The sequence below is a fragment of the Dermacentor variabilis genome, chromosome 5, assembly GCF_050947875.1.
Source record: "Dermacentor variabilis isolate Ectoservices chromosome 5, ASM5094787v1, whole genome shotgun sequence".
Taxonomy (NCBI): domain Eukaryota; kingdom Metazoa; phylum Arthropoda; class Arachnida; order Ixodida; family Ixodidae; genus Dermacentor; species Dermacentor variabilis.
The window spans coordinates 154426045-154454037 of NC_134572.1; the positions used below are offsets into that span (position 1 = coordinate 154426045).

Sequence of the window (27993 nt, forward strand, 5' to 3'; positions counted from 1 at the left end):
TCTGCCAAGTTTAAGTCGCTGAGTTGCGCCGCGTATTCCACCGCTTGAATACTCAGCTGAGCTATTCGAAGTTTGAGCTTCCGGTTGGGCTAGTTTGTTTTACTGCCAGTGTTTGGTGAAGCTCGACCTCCCAACGGTGGAGCAGGTGATTGTCTACTGCAGGAATGTCTTCCGTGGTCTGTAGAATTGTCGGACACTTTGAGTTGGTTTCACTAAGCCGTTTCGCCAGTTATGTGTATCCTGCCACTTCCAAAACAAAGGGAATTGTCTGAGAACGAAAAGCTGTCCAATTTGTGATCTTGGCTTGGCTCCAAGTTCTGCGGGCTGCTTTAGCGGAAATGATGATTTTGAGGAGACAGTGATTGCTACCGAGCGTCTCATCTCTGTTTTCCCACGTTGCAGAAGACATGTTTTAACCAATGATAGATCCGGGCATGTATTTCGATTTACTCGGTTTACTAAATTTTCAATTCTAGTCGGTTGCATCGGGTCGGTAAGGAGCGATAGACGGAGAGTGGAGATGAGTTCTGCCAATTTGCGACCTTTGGGGAGTTCGTGGACGTAACCCCAGTGGTAGCTGGGGGCGTTAAAATCACCCACGATCACTAGTGGGTGCTTATTCTCTTCTCTAATTCCTTTGTAAAATATTTCGTTGAAGGCACTTCGCGTGGATTTGGAGGAACTGTAAACATTAAGAATGCATAAGCTACGGTCTCGTCTTCTGTAAGATACGATGCTGACCATCGTGTATTCATGCCCCTCGGAGAGATCTAGGTCTATCTGAGGAGCTGTACGTTCCTTATGTACGAGAATAGAGGCGGACGTACCCTCCCTTAAATCAATTGTATCCAGCCAGCTTCGCCGGACGTCCGGTTTCCTGAAACATTGTGACCGCCGGTATTGAATTTAGTGTCTGCAGGTAGAGGTGCAGAGTGGCCCTCTTTTTCCCATCTCTAAAGCTCCTGCCATTCCATAGGATAATCTCTACTTTCTCTTGCTTGGACTTTTTAAGAATGTTTTAGAAATGCTTGCCATCATGAATTATTCTTATCATCCCCACTGGGGCCTGCGTGGGAGCGTGAGCAGGCATGGAAGCATCCATTTGATATGCAATGGCTTGCTCCATAGCACCCTCGGATTCGGAGTTTGCCGGGTTACGATGAACAATTTTGCGTCGGCGTAGTTCCGACATCTTAATGCTAGCTTTGATTTCCTCTATTTGGGGAGTAAGCCAACTCTGGACGGTCTGAAGTACGCTGGCCGTGAATATCGGCACGAGACTCTGCTTCAGGTCCTGTATCGCCACCTGAACTGAAAGGTCTACCTGTTTTGGAATAATGTGTTCCACCATGAGTTTGCTTTGTTCCAATATCGTTTTGTTATGTTCCTCAAGTTTTATTTCCAGCCTGCTAAGACATGTCTCTATCTCCTTCGAAGTGGCCACTATGGTTTGCGAGCCTGATAGGTCTGAGCCAGACTTCTGTTCCTCATCCGAGATAGTCGAGGCGTGCATAGACTCCGGTTCCGTTTTTAGTGGAGCCTGATTCGCTTTCAGCGGCTGGTTCTCGAGTTCAAGAGTGGGAATTCATTTTTGCATTATTTATAGCTGTTTGCTAATTTTTATTTCGGAAATGGAGTGAGAAGTGGTAATAGGAGACTGAGAGGCGACTCCTCACCAACAGCTCATCTTTTGCTGCGGGCTTACTAGTGGGGCGAAATCCCCGGCCTGGAAGGCAGGCAGCTTCGACCTCGGCCCGGCCTGTTCATAGCTTGGTTTGGGCCGTCCAGTTTTGCTTTGATTTGAGACCCTGTGATTTCTTTACGCCAGTCTTGGGAGCTCTTGGGGGTCTTCCTCGCTTGTGATTTCCCGGTTGTCCGTGTTTCAACTGGGGTGGAGCGAGCTTCCACGCCTTCCTGAATTTTCCCACTCACTCCGCAGAGCCGGTCAAGTGGTTTTCGCCACAAATTAGGCATTTTAGTTGGAAGTTGTGCTCCACTGGACCGTTTGGGGTGATATCCACCATTGCACTGCAGTGAATGCACCGCTGATTGTCTGGGTTGGGGCATGCACCTGATCTGTGGCCCACCGTACCACACCGGTGGCATGGCGGAACCGTCTTCTTATACCTAGTAACGCACTGGCACGTTTTCTGAACAGTAGGGTATAGATCTTCGAACGCGACGTCTCTTGAAAATCAGCACGGGGACGTCATATGTTCACAGTTTCCGCACGTACAGGGTTTCCTCGTCAATCCATTCGAGCTTGTGCCGAAGGGATTCCGAAGTTTCGTTGGCTGCAACGCTGACTATGGCTTTGCAAGTTTCTCCAGCAGATTTTAAATATCCGTGAAACGGTATTTGCCGGTCGTCAGCGTGACGTTCCCGATGAGTTTCGAAGCCAAGGTTTCTGTCTTCACACCCATGACAACGATATTCTGATCCCATACCGGCCACAATAAGACACCAGCGCTCGCCGCACAGCCCGTGAGGCCTTGCGCTGCGGTACCAATCCCGCCTGGGCCGAACGCAGCGTGGAGATTCATGGTAATTCTTGGCTTGAGCACACTGACCAACTCGTACGGCCGGATCCGAGGTGTTTGTGTCGGCTTCCACGGCGCCAGCTGCCCTCCTTGCCTTGGGCAGCCGGAGGCGGCACCAGCTGCGGAAGCCAATCCTGGTTTGTGAGTTTGTTGACAGGACCCGGTCGCCGATCCTCGTGGCTTCATCCTAGCAAGCTTCTCTTGCAGTTCGCGAACAATGATCTGAATATACTCATCTCATCCGGGCATATGGTCCTGCCGTGCTTCCGCGACCAAAAGTTCAATCCACTCCATTGTGCTGGGGCCATACCCTGCCTTTGCGACCACCGCCATGGCTAAGGAGCCGGCGTTCGCCTCGCCGGCGCCTCGCCGACGTTGGGCTTAAGCCTGTTTCACATGCAAGCGAAAATGCTCGCGAATCCTGCCGCCACGCCGCAGAAATCTGTTTCGAGCAGCGGCGGCGGTACTAGCGTCGGGAGCGGCAAGGGTCGGGCAAGTTGGAATTTCATCGCAGAGGCAAAGCGGCTGCATCGCTTCCGAACGGGCCGCCGCGACACGTGACCAGTGGAGGACTAGTGCGGGAAATCCTGCGCATAGGACGATGTTTATTTACTTGCTAAACGTAGTACGGGCAACATGCCGAAAGCTTTTCAACGAATTGTTAATTGCTAAGCGCAGGATATGTATCTATAAAATAAAAATTTTAGAGGCAGGGACAAAGGAATGTTTGTGTTGGTAGTCGCAAAATACGGAAACAGGCTGAAAATCCCGTGTTTTTTGCCACCAACATTGCTATTCGCAGCGGCGGAAAACGCGCAGCGGTAATGCATGTAAAACAAAACCTCGCGAAAAGCTTTGCAGCACCGAGCCGCTGCTCGCTCCACTCGCTCAGTCGCTTGCATGTGAAACAGGCTTTAGTTGAGCTCTGCCACGGCGTGAGTTCAATCAGTCGTAACTTGCCGAATAAAAAGCCCAGCTGGATAATTAGCGTATCCAGAGGTTCCTGACGAAGACGCTGAGACCAGTTTCGAGTGGATGTCGGACAAATTTCCGCGACCCTTATCAATTTCCGACGGAGCCAACGTAACATGCGTTCGACCACCACGCCGAGGGCCCGCGTTTTCATCTGTGTTTGCGTCTCGTGAATGCTTTGTCGCTTTTAATCTAATGTAGGTATCTTCTCAAAAAGTATGCTGAAATTGGCCGCTAAGACGACTCTATCATTACGCCGAGTTTCATTCACTTCTCAGTATTAGTTACTTCACAGTGAAGCTCTAAACCTTACAGAATTCCCGTGTGCGGTCAATACGTGGCCGTCTAAGGAGGGATTATTGTTACAGAAAACGGTTGTAACTCTTTTTTATCAAAACTGTCCCGGAAAAAAATTGTATGGCGATTAGCCGCTAAGACGAATCTAACATTACGCCGAGTTTCAAGAAATTTTCATAATAACGTAGTTCACAGTGCAGTCGTAAATGTTGTGAAATTTCCGTCTGCCATGCGGCGGGACTTGCACAACTGACTACATGAAATATCATTCCGCAGTCAAAAGAAGTTTGTGTCCTTGAATAATAATAATATTAATACGTTTCTATCATTAATAATATGATATGTTTCTTTTTTACTTTTGCCTTCCGTCATTGTTAAAAAAAGTAATTAGCTGACTAAATTATTGAATGAAAAGCAATACCTTCATAAAGAAGTAGAGTATATTAAGAAATCTCTAGATTATTTCCTTCCATGATGATGAAATTAAATTTAATGAAATTCTGGGGTTTATGATTATGAGGAACGCCGTACTGGGGGACTCCAGAAGTTTATAACACCTAGGGGTCTTTAACGTGCCCCCAATGCGCCGGATATGGGCGTCTTCCATGAAGATGACTGAGAGTGAGTGAGTGAGTGAGTGAGTGAGTGAGTGAGTGAGTGAGTGAGTGAGTGAGTGAGTGAGTGAGTGAGTGAGTGAGCGAGCGAGCGAGCGAGCGAGCGAGTGAGTGAGTGAAAGTACTTTGCTGTAAATTTTTCTCCGCTCTATAGGAAGTGCGAGAGACGTGAAAAGTACCACGTGGCTAAGCACTTGTGCGCCAGGACATTATTGTCTACAAACATGCTTCGAACGAGCGATCGATGCTTCATGCCGACATGGGGCATGAAGCACCGCCTGCAGGGTGGTGTCCCCTTTCCACGAAACCATGGGCTTTCGATACGTACAAGGCCCTCGGGGTCGCGGGATCGAATCCCGGCCACGGCGGCCGAATTTTGATCGGGGCGAAATGCGAAAACGCCTGTGTACTTAGGTTTCGGTGCTCGGTAAAGAACCCCAGGTGGACCAAATTATTCCGGAGTCCCCCACTACGGCATACCTCATAAACAGATCTTGGTTTTGGCACGTAAAACCCCATGTTCTATTTTCCTACTCCTTGCACTCCTTGGTTTATTAGTGCGAAAGTAGGGTAGCGTTGTGCGAGGCAACGACATTTTGCCTGCGAAGTATCAAATAATCGCTATCTGATCGTAAAACCGATCCCAAGTGTATCCTGTGACTAGTGCCTAACTGTAGCTTATAATTTTTGACCGTTGCGACCTTCCATCTTTACAATGAAGACACCGAAATGACAAAGACTTACACTTGACGCCGGGGCCATCGAAGTTTTCTACAAGCATGCGGGCTTCGCTTATTGCAAACCCAACACAAAGCAGTGGAATCTAGGTGTGCAACAGCGCCGTAGTATCACTCTTTTCATATCTGGCGCATGTTCTTCGGAGTCTGTAGGAGTAAGCGTAGATATTTCATTGAAAACAATCTCAATGATTGTGCAAAAAGAAGTTCGTTAGGTGTTCGGGAACACGCTTGCAACTTTTCAACTGCCGTTTTGAATTCCGGAATTTGATGAGATACGCTGTAGTGGGGGTCTCCAGTATAATTTTGACCACCAGGAGACCTTTAACGTGCCCCCAATGCACGGGACACGGTCGTTTTCGCATCTCGCACCCCCCACCCCCGCGAAAAAAAAAAAGATGCGGCTGACGTGGCCGGGATTAGATACGGCGTCCTTGTGCTTAAGCAGCGCAACACCACAGCCGCTGATGCACCGCGGTGGGTCAATAAACAGCTGCAAAAAAGCGTTTATGCCACAAAACAAGCACCTACAAATTTGAGTTATAAAACTAACCTATACCTAGCTAAATATTGGCACTGCAAAGGTACATTGAATTGCCGAGGACAACTGCAAATAATATAGCATCGGCCACATCCACCAATTGCGTATTTTTTAAACGTTGGTTAAGTTATCTTAACTACCCAGTACCCAGGAAGCGGGGCACTGGGGGTTAGTCTCCCAACCCACGCCATCAAGGACATAATAAAGTTTTATCTCTCTCTCTCTCCATCAAACGATTTCACGACGAGTTTCACTGCGCCACAACTGGCGCCAAACATGCCAACAGCAGTAGTCCATGCCGGGCAGAATGGCAACTAAGGTAAGATTAGTTTTGTGCTTGCACGGTGAATAATATGCTTAGCCCTCCAAATCAAAACGGAAGGACGTGACCTGCAGCAAAGGAGGTGTGTGTCCCTATGTATGTGTGTGTGTTTTGTCAATTGATGCTAACGCACCGATGCGTTGCGCTCATACACTTGTCAGTCAACTATAGTAGTCACAGCGCATCCTAAACTCAGCATACTTCCAAAGATGGCCTCCCCGCTCAAGAGCTGCATCGATCCGGCCGAATACCCGCTCGACACCCGAAGGAACTTCGGAGAGTACATGGTTCAGCATCTCAGGCGCCACGCAGGCTCAAAACTGGTGAGAAAACAAAGGGCCAACGTTTACATGTATAAAAGCCCTTTGCCGAAATATACCTCAGTACTACAATATTGACCTAGAACACGAATTCTTTAGGACAACTCAGAATCACTCCAAGGTGACATACGCAATTGTACTTTTGTGAGCTAATGAAATTCTAACAGGTTAGATCTAACTAGAACGCGTTATTTGTTTCAAATATCGCCAGTTAAGGCCATTTCCGCGGGATTTTGTCCTCTAGGCTTAGTATGAATCTTGCATCAAATTTGTTCGCTGGACAAATATCCGTGCGAAGTCCTACTATCACGCTTTAGCTTTTCAGATCTGGTCTATACTTTCTATCAATGCGTTCGTGTTTCAGTTCACAATTGTTCACACATGCGCATGGAAGCATTACTGCCGTCTATAACTTGCTATCAAGATATTATTGAACATTCCGTGGCACATGCACTGTCCCTTAAGAAGTAAATAGCTATTACTGAACAAACTGAAACCTATTAGTCATGTCAATTGGAAATCTTCATCAGTCGCTCTTGCAGTAACTGCGGTAAAGGGGCCTCTCCATGGTTTTGCAAAAAAAAATTTATCGCATTTGATGCCCAGTGTCAACCCATGCGAAGAATAAATTTTACATCTGTATCAATTTAATACGTTATTTCAACGCGCCTGTGTTTGCTTTCGCCAAAGGGTGACTTTGCTTACAGGAAGCATTAGTTCGGAACCAACTAGGTTTCATCTAGTGAAATACAAATGTACGAAACACAATGCTCTCATTACGCAAATGTTCCACAGATTTGAAGGAAATTCGTTCCACGTATATAGACGTTTATTGAGGTCAACGAAAAGCATAACTCTGTTTGCTCTCCGGCTAGCTAAATCACTGTCATCGAGCAGGATCTTAAACGCTGTAATGCTAAAATACCAGTTTCACATGAAAAAGAAAATAAATTTGTTCACAATAACAGACGTGCAGAGAGCGTTAGTACAAAAAGCTATTAGAAGTTATTTTTGTTATACCATAATTAGAAATGCAGTAATTTATTGCACGTAATTGGTTTCCTTAGCCATCCACGACTGCGGCGAGAACTCTGTCCACCGTACCAAAAGAAAAAAAGAAAGCTATAAGTTACGTGTTAGGATGCCGCCACCTAAATCTGAATTTTGAAGTATCAGAACAACTAAGCAGATATATGTCGGTTATTTCTTCGTCAAGCAAATTCATATTTTCTCGAACACTTACATGGCGTAGCCAGGAGCATGCTGCTTTGGACTTCTCTAGTTGGAGCCTGGTTATCACTACCTACCTCGCACTGGATTGTTCCAACCAATCGGCTACACTAAGAAGTTGTCTCAGATATGATGCAACGATCGCGCGAGAATGGAGCAAAACACCGTAGCCAGCCAGTGAACCACTGAGAAGTGGCGTTGTGCCCCTTCCGGTGGCAGCCTTCTCACTTTTCCTTTTCTGCCATGTGTATATAGTAGATATGTTTCGAATTCAAATAATAATAATAATAATAATAATAATAATAATAATAATAATAATAATAATAATAATAGTTCTAGGAGTGCACCTTGTTCCAGGGCACATGTGCCCTGGTTAGTTCATGAACAACAAATTCGCGATGTGGTTCTTGCAGCACAAACCGCAGCATCAAACGCTTTTATTTGAAGTTCGTTGTTGCTTTACTGCATCTGACGTGGTAAGTCCACCAAATAAAAACTGCAATGGAGTAAAGGGGATGCATCGTCAGGCCTTAACATGTTATACTGTGATTCATTCAAGCTTAGCTCCGCTATGCAGTCATCACGCAGTGCTGAATCCACTGAATGTAACGCACTCGAATCATGAAATTTCCTTGTTTATTCATAGCGCATTTTTATTCAATGCAACCTAGCACTGGTAGCATTGAAATGCCTTTTCAGAAAGGATTACCTTACCAAAAACTTTCCTCTTTAGAAGAAACAAAGCATCATTCGCCAATGTCCAAATAAGTTTTCTGTCTCCTCATCATCATCATAATCAGCCTGGTTACGCCCGCTGCAGGGCAAAGGCCTCTCCCATATTTCTCCAAACACCAGCCACGTACTTATTGTGGCCCTGTTGTCCCTGCAAACTTCGTAATCTCATCCCCCACCAAACTTTCTGCCGTTCCCTGCTACGCTTCGCTTCCCTTGGAATCCAGTCTGTAACCCCTAATGACCATTGGTTATCTTCCCTCCTGATTACATGTCCTCCCATGTCATTTCTTTTTCTTGATTTCCACTAAGATGTCATTAACTCGCGTGTGTTCCATCGCCCCTCACATTCTTCGCTAATCAGATCAACGGTACAACCGACGAAGCCTACACCTACGGCGAAGTAGCCGAACAGGTGGATGCCGTGAGGACAGCGCTATGGCGACTGGGCCATGAAGCTGGAGACAAGATCCTGCTCCTCAGCGCAAATCGGACGCAACTGCTGCCGATGTTTCTGGGTGCAGCATGCACCAACGTGGCGTCCGTCTGTGAAATCCCGGGCTTCAGTGTCGGTGAGTATGCCAAAAGGTTCTTCACCATCCGAGCGTAGACAGTCAAAGAGATAGGGAAGAACCAACATTACAACAAAGCATGGCCAATGGACGCAAAATCGACTCAGCGAAGGCAATGTAATAGCAGCCGAGTTCTCTTATTGTGTCCTGCATTAAGCCAATACAGAACTGAGATAGAGAGAGAGAGATAGAGAGATGGAGGGAGAGAGAATGGCAGGGAGGTTGACCAGAGAAGAGCCAAATGACAGATACAAAGTTCAATAAGGGAGCTAATCTTATATGATTTACCCTACATGGATATGAAGAGAGTTATGAGAATTAAAGGGTGTGAGAAGAAGGGAGTCACAGCGGTACGCGGTCAGAGTGAGTCACACAAGTCATCCTTCACTAAAAATGACAATAAATTATATGGTGTTACGTGCCAAAGCCACCATCTTATTATGAGGCACGCCATAGGGGGTGACATGACATGACATGACAAGAACTTTATTTCAATCCTGAGGGACTGAGACTCCAGAATAATTTGAACCAGCTGGGGTTCCTTAACGTGCATAAAAATCTAAGTACGCGGATGTTATCGTATTCCTCCCCCGTTTAAATGCAGTAGCATGGCCGGGATTTGATCCCGCTTCCTCGTAATTACCAGCCCAACACTACAGCCACTAAGCAAGCACGGCAGAATTAACTAAACATCGGAGCAGGCCTTTAAATGTCTGATGTTCAAGAATTTCCCAAAACTAACCGTCTATAATTCTGTTAAGAAAGTGGACCAGCTTTTAGCACTATTTAGTCATGCAAAACGCAATGCACATTAAAAATCTACGCTGCATTCTCCAACTTATCGAGGTCTGAAGAGAAATAGGCATTGATCTTAGCCCTCGACAGATTGGACAACCATCCCCTTCTTGACCTTGACCTAGGCTTACACATCGGTGAAAGAAGAGAGAAGAGAATAATGATTTTTATTGGGCGAATGCAGCTTTGAAGAGGCGTCCTCATTCCAGAACGCCTTGAGCTCAGGCCGCGTACTGAGCCCTCGCAATCAGACGTTGATAATCCTCGAGGTCGGAGCTGGCCAAGGCTCTCTCCCAAACCTCTTTCATACCTAGGAATTTTGGACATGTGTTTAGTTTCATTTTTCGCCACCACGTGGCGTAACGACCTTAAACATTTGAAATTCGCGCCGTGCCGTATGTCACGAAGCACAACAAAATAAAACATATTAAAAAGAAACAAACACACACACACAAACACACACACACAAACACACACACACATACGCACTGAGAATGTTGCTTCACCTCGGTACTTGAAAACGAGCGCGCTCGTGTATCAGCCTTATCTTGAAGACAACCTGCTACTTGCTCGACTGGCAATGAATCGACGATTGTGCTAGACACATTGCCAGACAGCTCGTCGGCATTCCGGGCGAGATGTCAGGCCGAGATAATGGCTCCCGCAAAGCTTCCCTTTGGTTTCCTTCATTGTTATTTTTCTATTATTTGTGCACTACTGCGGCCGCGGTCTTCTGTATAGTCAGCCTTATGTTTCTTGGGTTTCCGGTAGAATCGCTGGGATGCAATAAGAAGAAGCTTTAGCTCGGCCCTATCTTCGATGTAGGCCACTCAAATAAATGTAAAAGGCATGCGTTTATGAGAAAACTGCTCAACGACCTGAATGAGCATTGTTGCATTTAAGAGAGAACGTTAAATCACAATGATTGCCGCAAAAATAATTTTTATTTAGTCCAGTATTGACAAGACTTGTCGGAAATCAGTAAATCTGAAAAAAAGAATACAAGTACGAAGTTTACAAATCCGTTAGCTAGCATCAAAAACTAATATCACACCTCTATAAACTGCGTCCCTTGGAGCATCTCAATTGGGCAAATTTGACGTATGAGTTTATGACGTATGTGAAGTTGTTACAATACTTGCAGAGGTTTTGCGAAGGCCACATTCAGGTGTTAGTGGTGTATATCAAGGTCGCATTTTCGTCCTCGATGACTAAAATATTAGGTGCAGCTTAGATGATTGCGATATCAATTTTAGTTGCTGAGGTGCATGCTTGTATATTCAGGTAGCGTTTCTTAAAATTTCGCATTTTATCAGAATTTTAGAAAAAGTGGAAGTTAAATAAAAATTCGCTTTCTGAAATCTAATTTTAAATGTTTCATTTAGTTCATTATAGCTCATTAATTTCGGTGCAGTGGTTGTCAGTAGAAAGGATTGCTCATCTCCCATGAAGGTGCTAAAGCTTTTTATTTACTCTATTTACTCTCATACCCACAGCGCCATTTAGGCATTACAGTGGGGGGGGGGGGGTCACATACATCAATGTAAGTAGCTTTGGCATCCAATAAACAGCTATAAACTATTCAATACAATGAAAGAGAAAAAGAAAGCAAACCGCAAAAATGACACGACAAAAATGGTACATCAGGATATCAATGTACAGCACGCAGGAAACGGCATAATACAATTAAGTAATAAAGCACTATGTAATGATAGCAAACTCTACAATTACTGTATGCTGCAAAATGAAGAGGAAAATTTCAAAGAGCATTTGCAAAATGTTCATTATTAAGTGTACTAACTACGGCAGCACGCAGTCGATTCAATTCTAAAATGGTTTTGGGGAGAAAGGTGCTTTTTAAAAGCTTAGTTCTACAAGTGTATTCCCTAACCTTGAGCTCGTGATCTGTTCGTCTGGATACATAATGTGGCTGAAGAATATACTTATTACGGTCTATTCCAATTTGGCCATAAAATATATTGTGAAAAAGTTTAAAGCGTAATACCTGCCTTCTCTTTTCTAAGGTGTCCCATTTTAATGTTTGTTTTGCACTAGTAATACTAAGGTTTCTCTCATAGTTGCCGATTACGTACCGTGCTGCTATATTCTGAACTATCTCAAGTTTATCTCAGTCGGTACACGTAGGAGGGTCCCATACGGTACATCCATATTCTAAAATGGGTCTAACATAGCTTTTGTACAGAAGATCACGAGCCTGCTGGGGAAAGAGTTTTGTACTGCGCCGTAGAAATCCTAACACTTTGCATGCCTTTGCTGTAATGAAATGAACGTGCCTGTGCCAACATATGGACAGTGTGAGGAATACACCCAAAGTATTTGTACTCGGAAACAATCTGCAATGGGGAACCGGATAGATAATATACGGCTTCTGGCATGCACTTTTTAGTAAAGTGCATGTGGACAGTTTTCTGTGTGTTTATTTGCATATGTGACTCTCTGCACCAGTTTTGTAGTTTAACTAAATCATTTTGCAAAATAACAGTACCGGCAATGCTCGTAATTTCCCTATATATTATCAGATCATCAGCGAACAATCTTACGGAAGAAAGAATAGTGTTGGGAACGTCATTTATAAATAATAAGAAAAGTAATGGGCCCAATACCGAGCCCTGGGGGACGCCAAAGGTTACGCGGGCCGCACTAGATTCTGCGCCAGTTATCCCTACATGCTGAAACCGCAAAGAAAGGTATTCCTGAATCCATGCAATTACTTATTCATTGATATTAAACTAACGTAGTTTACATACAAGCAATGTGTGATCCACCAGGCCTACAGCTTTTCTAAAATCTACAAACGCCAAGTCAACACAAGAACGAGCATCCAGTGCACCACAAACTTCATGAACGAATTCTGTTAATTGAGTTGTACAGGAAAGCCCTTGCCTGAAACCATGCTGTTTCTGATTTAGGAGGTTATGATTGGTAATGTGTGTCATTATGTTACTGCACAAGACGTGCTGTAGTACTTTGCAGACAATACTTGTTAGAGATATCGGTCTGTAATTGCCGATCAGTTCGCGAGGCCCCGATTTATACACTGGCACAACGCACGCCATCTTCCATTCATGTGGTAGGACCCCGGTGTTCAATGACTTCGAGTACAGTATCTTAAGAAAGGGAGGGATGAACGACGCACACAATTTGAGAAAAGCGCCCGTCAATCCATCAGGCCCCCCTGCTTTACTGGAGTCTATACGTTCAAGAAGAGACCGTATTCCAGTTTCATCAATAATTATATCATCCATGTTTTCGATGGCCTCATTAGTAGACGGATGCGGAATTGCGCTCGAGGCACAGGGTGAGAAAATGGAAGCAAAAAACTTGTTGAACCAGCTGGCTTTTTCTAAGCTATTTTCTATTTCCACTCCGTCATGCTGAAGTGATGGAATACATACTTTGTCTTTTTTGTTATATTTAACAAGATTCCAGAATAGCTTTTTTTGTATTTTCAAATCGAGAAGGCAAAGCACCAAAGAATTATTTTTTTGCTTGGCGGATTTTTTTCTGCAGCATTTTGGTTATGGTCGCAAGTTGATTGCAAGTTTCCGAAACGGAGTTTCTTTTATATTTACTGTATATCATATTCCTTTTACTAGTAAGGCGTCGCAGCTCACCATTAAACCATGGCTTAGATTTGGCACGCCGTTTGGTCTGCACCCACGACGGCACATAGTTTTCTTCCATCTCAAACATTTTTGCTTTAAAAACTCATCACTTTAATAACTTTAATAAAAAACCTAATAAAACTTAATAAAAAGTAATAATTAAAAACTTTATTAACTCATCAACGCCGATTGTTTGAGAAAGTATTTTGAATTCCGGGAGGAATTCTTGTAATGCAAATCCTATTTCATTTATGTTGGCTTGGCTGTAATTATACATCCTTCTGGCTCCTGAGCTTTGCGTCTTTTCGGGGGTCAACTTCATTTCACAAACCACAGCTTTATGGTCGCTAATACCTGGCACCACCAAAACTTTCCTAATCCAATTTGGCTGATTAGTTAAAATTAAGTCTAAGACGTTATTTTTATTACCGCTGGCTTCCCGTTAGGTTCGATTTGGAATATTGTTGCTGAAAGAAGAAGCAAGAAAGGTAGCGTGTTGGCAGTATGGTGGCCGCACTTCGATGGGACGAAATGCGAAAACACCCGTTTACTTAGATTTAGGTATACGTTAAAGAACCCCAAGTTGTCGCAATTTTCCTGAGTACCCCACTATGGCGTGCCTCGTAATCATATGGTGGTTTTGGCAGGTAAAACACCACGATTTTTATAAATTTACAGAATCTGCAGTAATTAACAGCAATTGTCAAATACAATTCTACCGCAGGCTACTCCTTGAAGCAATGTCTTCAGTCCCAAGATCGTGCTCATGTACCTCAGCGTTGTGCAGAGCTGTGCAGTGTATTTCCTCCTGGCGTGGAAGCACCATGCCACTTATTTTTATGCGGAAACACACTTGTATCGTTTTAGGCGATTGACAAGAACGACGTCATAGGAAGTCTGGATGGAGCCAGTAGTAGGTGCGATCGGAGAGATCTCGTAGGTTACGTCAATTACCTGACAAAGGACCCGGTAAGGCCGGAATAGCGGGACATTAGTTTTTCCGAGCTGCCGAAGCGACGGGTGGGAGATCGCAGGACTAGATCTCTGGGAAAATAATCGGCATCCCGGTGACTAATGTCACAAATACTTTTCCACATTTTCTAAGAAGCACAAAGGTGACGGTGAGCAACTTGGCATGTTTCATGGGATCGAGCACTGACATGGCGGGTATACTGAAACAAGGGCTCTTGAGCGGGTGTAGGATGTATAATCAGTTGTGTTGTATTAAAAGGCAATAGGGGATCTCGGTCTTACAAGTAATAAAATGGCGAGTAACCTATAGTGCCGTAGCGTGATGAATTGTACGTGAACGTGACAAAAGTGAGAGGTTATCCGAATCACAATGGTTTTCAGAAACACACATGGAGAGCTTGTCCGTTATTGCTCGAATAAGCCGCTCAGTAAGAACGTTCGCCTGAGGGTGGTACTGGACTGTACTATGCTATACTGCTATGCTGTACTAAGTGTGTTAGGTAGAACAGGAGGGGAGCAAGTAGTCCACAACTGTAGAGAGGAAGGAGCGACTCCTGTCGGTAAGTTGACGAGAAGCGCCATGGTGAACAATGATGGTGTGCAACAGGAAATAGGCTACGTCTGTTGGAAGGGCTCTGTTTAACCCGAACCGAGTTGCAAAAATAGTTGCGACGGCAATCCATTTGTTGCGTCAGTCACATGTGCGGAAAGGTGCCAAGAGGTCTACACCAACACCATAGAAGTGTTCGGTAGGAATGCCAAGAGGTAGGAGTAAACCAACAGTGAGCTCAGATGGTTTCTTCTGTAGTTGACATAACTCACAACAAGCGACGTAGCGGCGGACAGATCGGTACAGACCAGGCCGAAAGAATCGTTGCCGGACACGGTCGTCCGTACTGATTCGCCGAGGTGACTAAAAGTTGGTAGATTGTACAGCTTGGACAGAAAAGTGGTGCGAAGATGCCTGCGAAGGACCAGCTCGATCGCACATCCACGAGCGTAATTTCTGCGCTGATATAAAGTGCCGTCCTGGAATGGGAACATGCCAAGAGAATGATCACATGATGTAGATGTGAGCCTGTCCATGATACCACGTGTACTGCATCTCAACGCTGTTCGGTAGCGAGGTCAGCGAAGCACATACCGAAAATACAGAAGCAGAAGCATAGGTCGCAGGAACATCAGGAGCATGGTCTGTGCTGTAGTACAAGCAGTTAGCATCTTCGTGTAAATTCATACAAACAACTGTGTATGAGTATTCCTCTAGGCGTAGCGCCCAGTGACCTAGACGACCGGTAGGGTCTTTGAAGGACAAAAGCCAGCAGAGCGCATGGTGGTCTGCTTTGAATGTAAAGGATCGAGCATAAAGGTAAAGGCGAGATTTCGCCACAGCCTAGAGAAGTGCAAGGCACTCACGTTCAGTAATGAAATATTTCAGCTCATTTGGCGAAAGCAGACGGCTGGCGTAGGAAATGACGAGGTCGTGGCGCCCTTGATGTTGGCAAAAAATGGCACCGATTCCAGGACCACTGGCATCAGTGCGGACTTTGTTGGAGCAGTCTGGTCGAAGTGCGCAAGAAGGAATGGAGATATTAGGAGAGAGATAGACTTCGAGAAGGCAGTTGCTTGTGCAGGTCTCCAAGAAAATGAAACGTCTCCCTTCAGAAGAGCAGATGGCGGGTCACCTCCGCAAAATTGTGCATGAGGCGGCGGAAGCACGAGCACAGGCCCACGAAGCTCTGGAGATAGTTAGCCCATGTTGGCACGGGAAACTTCTTTACGGCACGAGCTTTGCCCGGGTCTGGGCACACAACACATAAATCAACAAAATGACTGAGGATAGCAATTTGCTGGCGTCCGAAGTGACATTTAGGCAAATTTAGTTGAAGGCCAGCATTGTGAAAAGGAGAATGAACGAGCAGGAGTCACTCCTGGTGCGTGGCAAATGTAGGAGCAAAACCGACGGCGTCATCTAAGCAACAAATACAGCTGGACCACTTCAGGTCATGAAGCAGTGTCTCCATCATGCGTTAACAAGTAGATGGAGAATTACATAAGCCGAAGGGCATAAATTTGAACTGGTATAAGCCATCGGGTGTTACAAAGGCGGTTTTCTCGTGGCCCATGTTGTCGACGGCAGTGTGCCAGTAACCGGAGCCGTTCTCGATGGAAGAAAAGTACTTCGCACAGTGGAGGCACTCGAGGGCATCATCAAGGCGTGGTAGAGGACGAACGTCTTTCTTGGTGATCTTAGTAAGGTGCCTATATTCCACGTAGAAGCACCAGCTGGCATCCTTTTTAAGTGGAACGACAGAGGACGGCCAAAGGCTGGATGATGGTTCAAGGATTCCTCGAGAGAGAATCTTCTCGACCTCCATTGGCATTGCTTGTGGTTCGTCCAAGGACAGGCGGTATGCACGTCCGCACGCCAAGTTTGATTCTAGACGCCAGCGCTCGTTTCTCCCCTGGCGGAACGATTTAACCTCCAACGGGTGTAGGTTTCCGCCGCCGCTTCCCTTGACGATCGCGCCCGCGTTCAGTTCACGCTGCGCGCGAAACGTCTCCTGTTTGCAACGGCGCCTCTTCGGATGACCGTAAATTATTATGGTGTTGTTAACTGTCACGACAGCAATGTAAACACGAAAGGGTCGATGCCGCCAGTGAAATTCTACCGATTCACAAGAAAATGGTACGAAAAAAGCAGACGACAGACATGGACTACTGCGGTACGCTGAATGAAGTAAACGACTGGCAAACGCAGCGAGCTCGTTCATTGATCACTCCTGAGTGTAGACGGCTTTTATATGTAACCCACAAGAATTTAATATTTACTCGGTATGTAATCATTTCATTCATATAACCTTTCAGTTCTTCGACCAGCGCTTGTCCTGTCTTCCTTCTTGTGTTTCGTTTGTGTGTGCGCTACCCAAGAATATAAACCACTTCTGTTGTATGCGCTAGCAGTGGCCGAAGTTAACGCGTGCCGAGAAACTGATTATGTGCACGATGCATTAACATGACTGGAGTTCATTCCTGCATCACCACTGCACCGATTGATCGAGTTACTGGACGATACACGCCCGCATCTTGGTCGCGCCGGCATTGTTGAAGCAGAAGTGATTACTAATACTTTCAACTTCAGTCTCTTGAGCTACTGTTAGAAAATGGCCATTGCTGCCTGTATTCTATATTGTAGGGGACGTGCTAGTTAAAGTTGTGTGCGCATGTCGTACTTGTGCTGCGCAGCGATATATTTTGTTTATTTCCGCACAGTGTCGATGGAAGTCCGTTGTCGCCAAGAGAGGCAACATAGATTAGTAGCAAACATTTTGTAAGAAACTGCAAAAATGACTTTATTCTTTACTAAACGTTCTGCCACGCCAAGCTCTAAGCCTGGCGATAACGGAGTTCCACAAACTTATTCCGACAGCATGCTGCGTTTGTTCTTTCGAAAAGCCGGGGTACTGAGCGTCTGCACGTATATTTCTTCACTGTGTGTGCTACCGTAATAAGCAGGGACAAGACGAACCAAGATGTGCGCGCAACGTGCTCAGTCTTTATTTGACTCGAAAGGAAAACTAAGCACTCAACAATGATAAATATGGGGGTCGAACACTGTGATACCAACGGTTACGATTAAAGGAATGTTTTAAGTTAAGAAAATGAGCTGGAAGTGATTTTTCTCGACAGTCATTCACTGCACCAGACAGACCCTGCCCGCCGGCGGGGAATTGGACACGTCACGCTCCGAACTTCAGTTAGTATCTCGTCAAAGAATATCGGCTCATTTCACGCAGTAACAATGAGATCGGCGCACTGCAACTGACAGTAGAACGCATCCCCACAATGCGGCCAGCGCACTCCACCGTAGCAGACGAAGCTGTTCAAGACCCCGCCCCTCGAGCGCCTGAGCCGGCGCGAGCTGCTGCCGCCGCCTGACTCAGGCGCTCTCCGCATCGCGATGCAATGCGCTCCGAGTCTTCCCCTAAGTGTGAAGCAGACTCTACAACGTCCATCGAATATAACTTCCACGCACACACCCGTAGGCACACACCGCGCGCGGTACGAAACGTGCCCTAACACGCGCAGTGCAAGAGGCAATCAAGGCGGTGCGAACGAGAGATCGGAGAGGCGTACCACCCGCTAGTTGAATTTTGCCCCGCATGCGGCGCTCGCAACGCCGGCGCAGCCGCGCCGCTCGCGGTGTCATTCTTGTCTCTGGTAGCCTGTGAATAGGGGTGCGTAATCGTTGTCGGTATGGTGTGTCGCGATAGAGGTCTAGCCTGAAGGGCGACCTAGGTCATAAATGTCGCTCAACTCGTTGAGGAGTCGCCATAAGTAGTTGGCGTGGTGAGGAGGAAGTTCGGGGGCAATTACGTTTGTGAGCTGAGAAAGCACAGCCAGCAAAGAATAGTGAATGGGAGACGACGTAATATATGCGGTCAACGCTGAAAACATCCAAACTTGGGAGGAAGACAGCTTACCTGAGGCTATGCCTCGTGGTAGGACGTGGTCAGCGACGATTCAGCGACGCCTCGATCGCGTTCCCCTTATCCGGCTCGTTACACCCCACCGACCCGTCGCGATTTTCCAGACGCCTCTAGGGGCAGGTCCCGTAGCCCGCGCCGGGGAAACTAGAGGCAGCCACCTCCGGGAGTGGGGTCACAAACCGTTTAACTTGGCAACCATCAGTGACGACCGACGACTCTAAAACTCCGACGACTCCAGCCACACGCCCTGTAACCGACGCCGTCAGCGCTGATCTTGCCGTTTGCATTGGCGGCCACCAAGTGGCCGCTCTCGTCGATACTGGTTCCCATTTTTCGATAATTAGTCAAAAGCTGGCCGACAGGCTCAGAAAAGTGAAGACGCTCTGGACTGGGCCCAACATCAGCACTGCCGGCGGCCAGTTGATGACGCCTATTGGAAAATGCACAGCCAGAATATTAATCGCCGGTGCAACCTTCGTCGCAACCCTCGTTATTCTCTTTGAGTGCTGCAAGGAACTTATATTGGGGATGGATTTCTTGGGAGAGTACGGTGCAGTGATTAATGTCCGTGAACTCATCGTCACATTTGCTACGAGCTCAGGTGACGTCAACCCCGCGGAAATCCAGCGACCCCGCTTACGTATCGCCGACGACGACATCACGCTTCCGCCACGAAGCTGTTCCCTCGTACCTGTTATCTGCGACAACTTGAGCACCTGTACTGGCGTCGCCGAGCACATCGACGCACTGGTACTGAGTCAAGGCGTTTTCATCGCCAGGGCCGTAATTAACGTACACGACGGACGTGTTTAACTCCTACCGACGAATTTTACCAGGGAACGTTGACACATTGTTAAAGGCACGGCTGTTGCTTACTTCGACGAATTTACTTCAGTACAAGACTGCCTCTCAGTGGAGCACGCGATTTCCACCGTGTCTATGCCTGCCCCTGTGATTGACATCAGTCCCACATTGTCACCCGCCGAACGCAACAGCCTTCTGGAGCTCATGGATGAGTTTAAGAGCTGCTTCTCATCAACGTCACGAGTCAGCCAGACGCCGCTCACTAAGCACCGTATTGTCACCGAAGCCGACGCCAGACCAATTCGGCAGAATCCTTATCGTGTAGCACCGAAAGAGCGCAAGGCAATACAAACCCAAGTGAAGACGATGCTTGAGGACGGGGTTATTCGGCCATTAAGAGTCGTTGGGCATCGCCTGTCGTATTAGTGAAAAAGAAGGACGGTAGCCTGCGCTGCTGCGTCGACTATAGAAAACTCAACCACATCACAAAGAAAGACGTTTATCCGCTACCGCGTATCGATGATTCACTGGACAGGCTACGAAACGCACGTTACTTTTCGTCGATGGACTTGAAAAGCGGCTACTGGCAAATAGAAGTTGATGAAGGAGACTGTCAGAAGACCGCTTTTGTGACGCCCGACGGACTTTATGAATTTCAGGTGCTCCCCTTCGGTTTGTGTTCTGCGCCAGCAACGTTTCAACGACTAATGGACACGGTACACTCAGGCCTCAAATGGCAAACCAGTCTGGTGTATCTCTACGACGTGATTGTTTTCTCCGTCACATTCGAGGAACACTTACGGAGACTAAAGGCGGTCTTTGAAGCAATACGCTCAGCTGGTATAATTTTAAAACCTGAAAAGTGCCATTTTGGCTTTGAAGAACTTCCATTTCTCGGTCACGTCGTTAGTCGTGAAGGTGTCCGACCTGACCCTCACAAAATCTTTGCCGTTGCTAATTTCCCAACGCCATCACATAAAAAGGCCGTGCTACGTTTTCGGGGCCTTCGCGCCTACTACCGACGCTTTATTGCGGAATTTTCACGCATCGTATGGCCATTAACACATCTCACCAGAGAAGATGTCCCCTTCGTGTGGGGCAAAGACCAGCAACGGGCATTTCACGACCTACGGCAATGGCCGCAGACGCCTCCCGTGCTCGGACACATTGATGACGACGCTCCTACGATTCTTCATACCGACGCTAGTAATGTCGGCCTTGGCGCAGTGCTTGTACAGCGGCAGGACGGCACCGAAAGAGTGATTGCTTACGTCAGCAGGACGCTATCAAGGACGGAGGCTAACTATTCCACTACAGAAAAAGAATGCCTCGCACTAGTGTGGGTCATCCTGAAATTTCGGCCATATTTGTATGGTCGGTGTTTCACCATTGTCAGTGATCATCATGCACTTTGCTGGGTGGCTAATTTAAACGATCCAGCTGGTCGGCTTGCGCGCTGGAGTCTTCGGCTCCAGGAGTTCGACTTTGCGGTTGTCTACAAATCAGGGAAACGACACACCGACGCCGACTGCCTTTCTCGGTCTCCTGTTGAGAATGCAGTGCACGACGATGATGACGCGGCTTTTCTAGGCGTGGTAGATACTGTCGCCGTTTCACGCCCCGAACGCGAGGACGAAGAACTAGTTCGTCTTTTCGATTACTCGAAAACAAGCAGCGTGCCGAGGTTATTCGCGAGAGGGCTGCCTTCGTTTTGCTTGCGCCACGACGTTCTCTATAAAAAGAACTTTTCACCTAGTGGCAGCAGCTACTTACTCGTCATTCCCGCATCTCTTCGCGAAGAAATCCTACATGCCTGTCCTAACGAGCCTACCACTGGTCGCTTGGGTTACACCCGCACATTGGCAAGAATTAGGCTAAAGTACTATTGGCCAAGGCTTGCGTAGATTGTGAAACGTTACATACAGACATGCCTGGATTGCCAGCGCCGCAAAGCCCTACCCGGCAAGCCAGCTGGACTGCTGCATCCTGTCCAGATACCGCAAGCGCCGTTCGAACAAATTGGCATGGACCTGTTATGTCCGTTTCCACTGTCTACTGCCTGAAATAGATGGATAATCGTCGTCACAGATTACCTTACTCGATACGCCGAAACAGGTGCTATCCAACGTGGAACAGCAGCCGAAGCAGCGTGATTTTCATCGAAGCCGTCGTCATAAGGCATGGCGCTCCCGCAGTGGTCATAACAGACAGAGGATACGCGTTCACGTATGCTCTTCTGGACACCGTTTTGCGACTAAGTGGTAGCACTCACCGAAAGGCCACGGCTTATCATCCCCAAACCTATGGGCTGACAGAACGTTTGAGTAAGACTCTTGCAGACATGATGAGTATGTACATCGAAGTCGAACACAAGAACTGGGACGAGATTTTACCATACGTTACATTTGCATATAATACCGCGTGCCAAGAGACGACGCGCGTGACACCTTTCAACCTCGTTTACGGCTGGGAAGTGACAACAATCTTGGACGCAATGCTGCCACACGAGTGCGGTGACGACGAGACTGGTGCCGAGGAGTTTACACAACGCGAAGAGGAAGCCAGGCAGCTTGCGCGTTTCCGAATTCAAGAACAACATGAATACGATGCCCGACACTACAATATTCGGCACAGACCCGTCACATACAACGTCGGAGACCAGGTGTGGGTCTGGACTCCGATTTGTCGGCGGGGGTGGTCTGAGAAGCTCCTGCGAAGATACTTCGGCCAGTATACAGTTCTGCGCCGCATCAGCGATGAGAATTATTAAGTTGTCCCCCACAGCCATAACTGCTCCAAATGCTGGCGGCATCTGCCCGAGGTTGTGCACATGCTTCGTATGAAGCCATATTTTTCCTCACGACCTCAACTTTGCACCGTCTGTGCACAGCTTTCGGACGTTGGTGCATTGGGACGATGCCTCCTTTTCAAAGGAGGGAAAATGCCACAGCCTCTATGGACGCCGCGGGTATGCGCTAGGCAATGAAAACGACGCTGAAGTAGCGCGCTAGTAGAAAAATAGAGACGACAATGACGTCGCGTTGAATGCGCTGATAAAGTGCTTTTACACGTCCTCGACACTGGCTTTCCCATCTTCTACTAGGCTGTGACAATTTATATATGCCTATGTACATAGACATCATCACGCCTGACCTTTTGCTGCCTCGCGCTTGTGCTGGCGGCTTTCCTTTTAGAAATAAAAAGTGCTTGGCAACTTTGGTCGGATTCGGTCTCAGTAGTATATATATATATATATATATATATATATATATATATATATATATATATATATATATATATATATATATATATATATAGTTCAAGGCATAGAAGCACGTAGAAAAAATGGCATCACGGCCACTGCACGCTGATGTGCGTCCTGCTGGACTTTTATTAACGTTTGTCCAATCCAATGACTTTATCAGATAAAGGCCGGCGTTCGTCTTTCATCACTCTTGGTGAATGCGGGACGCCGGCCGAAACGTCAGTAAAGTGACCTTAATTTACCTTCATACTTCTATTCCGCTAACTATTTCTGTGCCAGATCCTGTGATTCTATGCTTCATTTATACTGCTACGGAACAGCATTTGCGATGACGAAGAGGCGAGCAGTGTAATGACGACGGCGACAATTAAAGCTTAACGCGGGCTGTTGCCCCTTGGCCAAGTGCTGCGTATTTCCCTGTAAATGTACTTGTATATAGCTTTTCGCCTGCGTCTTCCAACGTAACCTATCTGTTGGAGGTGGACGTTCTCTGTAATTTGTCATGGAGCTTTGCAGTGGATGGTACGTCGGAACTTCCTTCATGACTCCCGGCGAAAACTCGACCTAGCCGCCCCCGAGACCTGCTGCCATTTCGGCGACCTACATCGCTCTCCCCGCTCCCCGTGATCCTGGTGTATTCTCGGGCAAAGGTGGGGAAGACGTCGAGGACTGGATCAACCTGTACGAACACGTCAGCCGCAATAATCGGTGGGAGCCTACTATCATGCTCGCCAACGTAGTCGTTTACCGCGGTGGCACATATCGAGTTTGGTTTCGGACGCACAAAGATGAGCACATGGGACCACAGTACCTCATACAGTTTTATCTATTACGGTTAATTGCGTCTGCCTGAAAGTGGTCAATTTTGGCTTGACGACACAAGTGCTGCCACGCGGGATGTCTCTGGCCCAGCTTTGCTCATTCGAGGATAACTCAGTAGCATATATTGCAGTAGACGACAATTCAGCCGGTCCTCCTCTAATATCGCAGCCGTCAACTTGTGCAATCGCTGACTTGCCGAAAATGATTGCGCCCGAAATGCCGTCCGAGCACGCTCGTGAGCTCTAACACGTTCTGTTTTCCTACCGTAATATTTTTTACTTTAACAATAGTCCTTTCGCCGAAAGTACAGCTGTTAAACATGGCATAATTACTGGCGATGCCCCTCATATTCATTGCCGCCCGTATCGAGTGTCACCGGCTGAGCGTCAAGTTATTCAAGCAGATTCGCAAAATGCTTGCCAAGAACATTACTGAACCGTCATGTAGTCCAAGGGCGTCACTTGTTGAACTGGTAGAAAAGAAGGATGGCTCATGGCGCTTTTGCGTGGATTATCGGCACCTTAACTCGGTTACCAAAAAGGACGTGTATCCCCTACCACGGATTGATGACGCCCTTGACTGCCTCCACGGTGCTCGCTATTTCTCCTCTATTGGCCTTCGCTTCGGTTACTGGCAGATTGCCGTTGACAATCTCGACCACGAGAAGACAGCTTTTGCAACACCCGACTGTCTTTCTCAATTCAAAGTGATGCCGTTCGGCCTATGTAACGCTCCTACCGCTTTTGAATGCATGGTGGACTCGCTTCTTCACGGTTTCAAATAGTCCACGTACCTGTGCTACTTGGACGATGTTATAGTATTCTCCCCAACGTGAGCTACGTACCTCGAGCGCCTCTCAGCAGTCCTGGACGTTTTTCGTCGAACCGGTCTGCAACTAAACGTATCAAAGTGGCAATTCTGCCATCACCAGAATACCATCCTTGGCCATCTCGTTGACGCGAACGGAGTACAACCGGACCTAGACGAGATCCATGCTGTTACGCACTTCCCTGTTCCGAAATGTGTCAAGGATGTGCGCAGCTTCAACGCCCTTTGCTCGTACTTGCACCTTTGTAAAAACTTTTTCGGCCATAGCACTAAACTAACCAAACCATTGAAGAAGGCGCCCATTTTCGCTGGGCGATAACGAGGTCTCGGCATTCTCGCATCTAATGGGCCTTCTTACAACGCTTCCCATTCTGAACCACTTCGATCCTTCTGCGCCTACCGAAGTTCGTACTGATGCCAGCGGTCACGGAAGTGGCGCAGTACTGACACAATTCCAGCGCGGCAACGACCGTGTTATCGCTTACTCTAGCAGGCTCCTCTCACCCTCAGAGCGCAACTATTCCATCACTGAGCATGAGTGTCTGGCCCTAGTTTCGGCGGTTGCGAAGTTCCGCCCATACTAATATTGCCGACCCGTTTCCGTTGTCACAGACCATCACGGTTGCTGGTTATGCTCACTGAAAGATCCCACATGAAGGCTTGGTCGCTGGGCCTGACGCCTCCATGAATATTCGCAGTCTGTCACCTACAACTCTGGCAGACTACACAAGGACGCTTACTGCCTGTCTCGCTACCCGGTAGACGAGCCTGACCACGCCGACAGTAGTACCGGCAACAGCATTTTTCTGTGTCTGCCTTCGCTAACATCGCCGATGAGCAGTACCGAGACCTATTGCTGCGAGCGCTCATCGAGCGTCTGCGCTATGCACCTACCGACGCATCCGTTCGCAGATATGTCCTGCAGGGTGGCATTCTGTACCGAAGGAACTCCTTCACTGACGGATTCCATTTTCTTGTCGTGCCAAAACATCTATGACAGACTTTTCTCTTTGAGATGCATGACGCACCCACTGCAGGACATCTTGGGCCAACCAGCACGTACGACCGCGTCCGCCGCCGCTTCTGCTGTCCTGGTCTCGCTCGCTCCGTCGAACGCTATGTTGCTGCCTGTGATCCCTGCCAGCGTCGAAAAACACCTGAGGTGCTACCTGCCGGTCATCTCCAGCTTATCACCATCCCTGTGGAACCGTTCTTTTGTGTTGAATTAGACCTCCTCAGTCCCTTTCACACGTCATCCTCTGGGAACAAACGGGTAGCCATCGCAACAGATTACGCCACCCGATAAGCTAACACGCGGCCTCTCCCCACTAGTTGCGCCAATGGTGTCACGGATATTTTCTTGCGTGACCTCATCTTGCTTCATGGCGCCCCACGACAGCTGTTCACGGACCCTGGTCGTAACTTCCTCTCGAACGTTATCGCCGACATTATGCGTTCCTGCTCCACACAACGCATACCTCATACCATCCTGTAAACAATGGCCTGACAGTGCGATTAAACCGTACTCTTACCGTTATGCTGCCTAAGTACGTTTCTATGGACCACCATGACTGGGACATTGCCCTTTATTACGTCATATTTGCGCTTAATTCTTACCGGCACGACACCGCTGGATTGTTTCCGTTTTATCTGCTCTACGGTCGCGAACCGACCTTGCCCCTTGACCCGGCACTTCCTCCTGCTGCGATCTCAACAAGCGAGTATGCGCACGATGCCATCGCCCTCGCCGACCATGCATTCCAACTTGCCCGTACTCGACTGACGGCCTCGCAAACCACTCAGCAGCGTCAGTACAACGCACGCCAACCTGATCTACAGTTTTTGCCTGGTGCGCTCGTGCTCCTGTGGTCGCCCTGTCCTCACGTCGGACTTTCAGCGAAGCTCATTTCTCGCTATACAGAGCCCTACCACCTGCGGCATATCTCCTTCTAAATATACTTGCATTTAGCTTTTCGTCTGCGTCTTCCTAAGTAACAATTATATGTATATATATATATATATATATATATATATATATATATATATATATATATATATATATATATATTGAGTGAGGAAACTTTATGGCAGATCCGGTGAGGACGCGAACTTGTCGCGCACCCGGCTAGTCCCACGTCCGGACTGGCGGGTCTAGTCCACTGGCCCGGTCGCGGCCGCTCCGGTGAGTCAGTATTTGCTTTTCTAGAGCGGGGCTATGCAGAAGCGAGTCCCACTCCTCCTTGATGAACATGGGGTACGTCCACCTGCACTACCACAGCATTTGTGCTAGAGTGAAGTTCTGCCCGCAGGACGGGCATGCGTCGTCGCGATACACGTCGGGGTAAGCCGCTTGGAGAACGGACAGACACGCATGTGTGCTGGTCTGTAGAAGTCTTAGCGAAAAGCTTGCGCGCTACTCAACTTGCAGTCAGCGGGTGGAAATACCCTTCTAGGCATGTACAAGAATTTAATAATATCGGTGTGACTAGCGGGAGCGTCCCTGTGGCCGTAGGGAGGAGGGGAGTCGGCGATCCTTTCAGAGGAAGAGCACTCGGTGAAGTCAGGGGCAGCCTTGTGAGCAGACTCATTGTAGTTCAGGGGAGCACCCTCGACCGACCCTACGTGAGCGGGGAGCCAGTGGATTGAAGGATAAGAGAGAGCACATGGACTCGAGCTGCTAAGCAGACGAGCAGCTTTCTTGGCGATGCAACCCTTTTGAAAAGCCCTAACTTCCGTTATCGAACAGCTATGGATCTCGGACCCATGAACATCTAGCAGGGCGAGGCTGAACGCGGCTTGCCTCTGGGGTCTGAAGTGCGAATGGAGGCGCTATTGGAAATCTTGCCGCTGGAGTCGACCATAACGACGGCAAAGGTCTTCCCATCGCTGTACTTCGTGCTGTCGACAAGACTTGTTCCAGTGTCTCGTTGCTTGATCTGTTTGAGGATGGCTGCTGGTCTGGCCTTCCGTCTGCCCTCGTTGTGGACGAGATGGACGTTTCGGGGCACAGGGGACACTTCAAACTTGTCTCGAATGCACCTAGTGATCGGGGTACTGACCATCGGAAATCCCGCAGGGTGGTAACCCAGCTAGCTCTTCGAGGGTGCGTTAACCTGTCGCTGTGGTGATCAGGCGAGTGAGTTGCGCGCATTCTTCGTGTTCGTCAATCTCCTGGGCACTGCTATGCACCCCCTGCTTCAGTAGATCCTCCGTATGGGTCCTGATGGGTAGCCCGACAGCCCTCTTGACTACTTTGCGGATGAGAGCGTTGAGCTTGTCTCGTTCCGCTCTGAACCACTTGTGCATAGAAATTGATTACGTGAAGTGACACAGTGCGAAGGCATTGACCAGCCCGAGGAGATTACTTTCCTTCATACCTCGGTGCGGGTTTGCATTTCTGCGAACGAGGCGTAAAGCGTTGTCCGTCTTTGCAATGATCTTGCGGAGTGCCGTTACCCAAGAATTGTTAACTGAAGTGATGGCCTTATAAGAGCAGTTACAAAATCTCATAGTA

General features: G+C 47.6%; 1 protein-coding gene across 4 annotated transcripts in view; it reads left to right on the forward strand.

Annotated features, from left to right (window-relative positions):
- Positions 1–27993, forward strand: part of LOC142583265 (uncharacterized) — a 135831-nt gene that overhangs the window by 43637 nt on the left and 64201 nt on the right. For 3 of the 4 annotated variants that reach the window (XM_075693652.1, XM_075693655.1, XM_075693654.1), the window contains 2 exons: positions 6233–6346; positions 8670–8877. In XM_075693652.1, the coding sequence (XP_075549767.1) occupies positions 6233–6346; positions 8670–8877 (322 nt within the window). The remainder of the gene's footprint in view (positions 1–6232; positions 6347–8669; positions 8878–27993) is intronic. The other variant, XM_075693653.1, reaches the window with a different exon arrangement.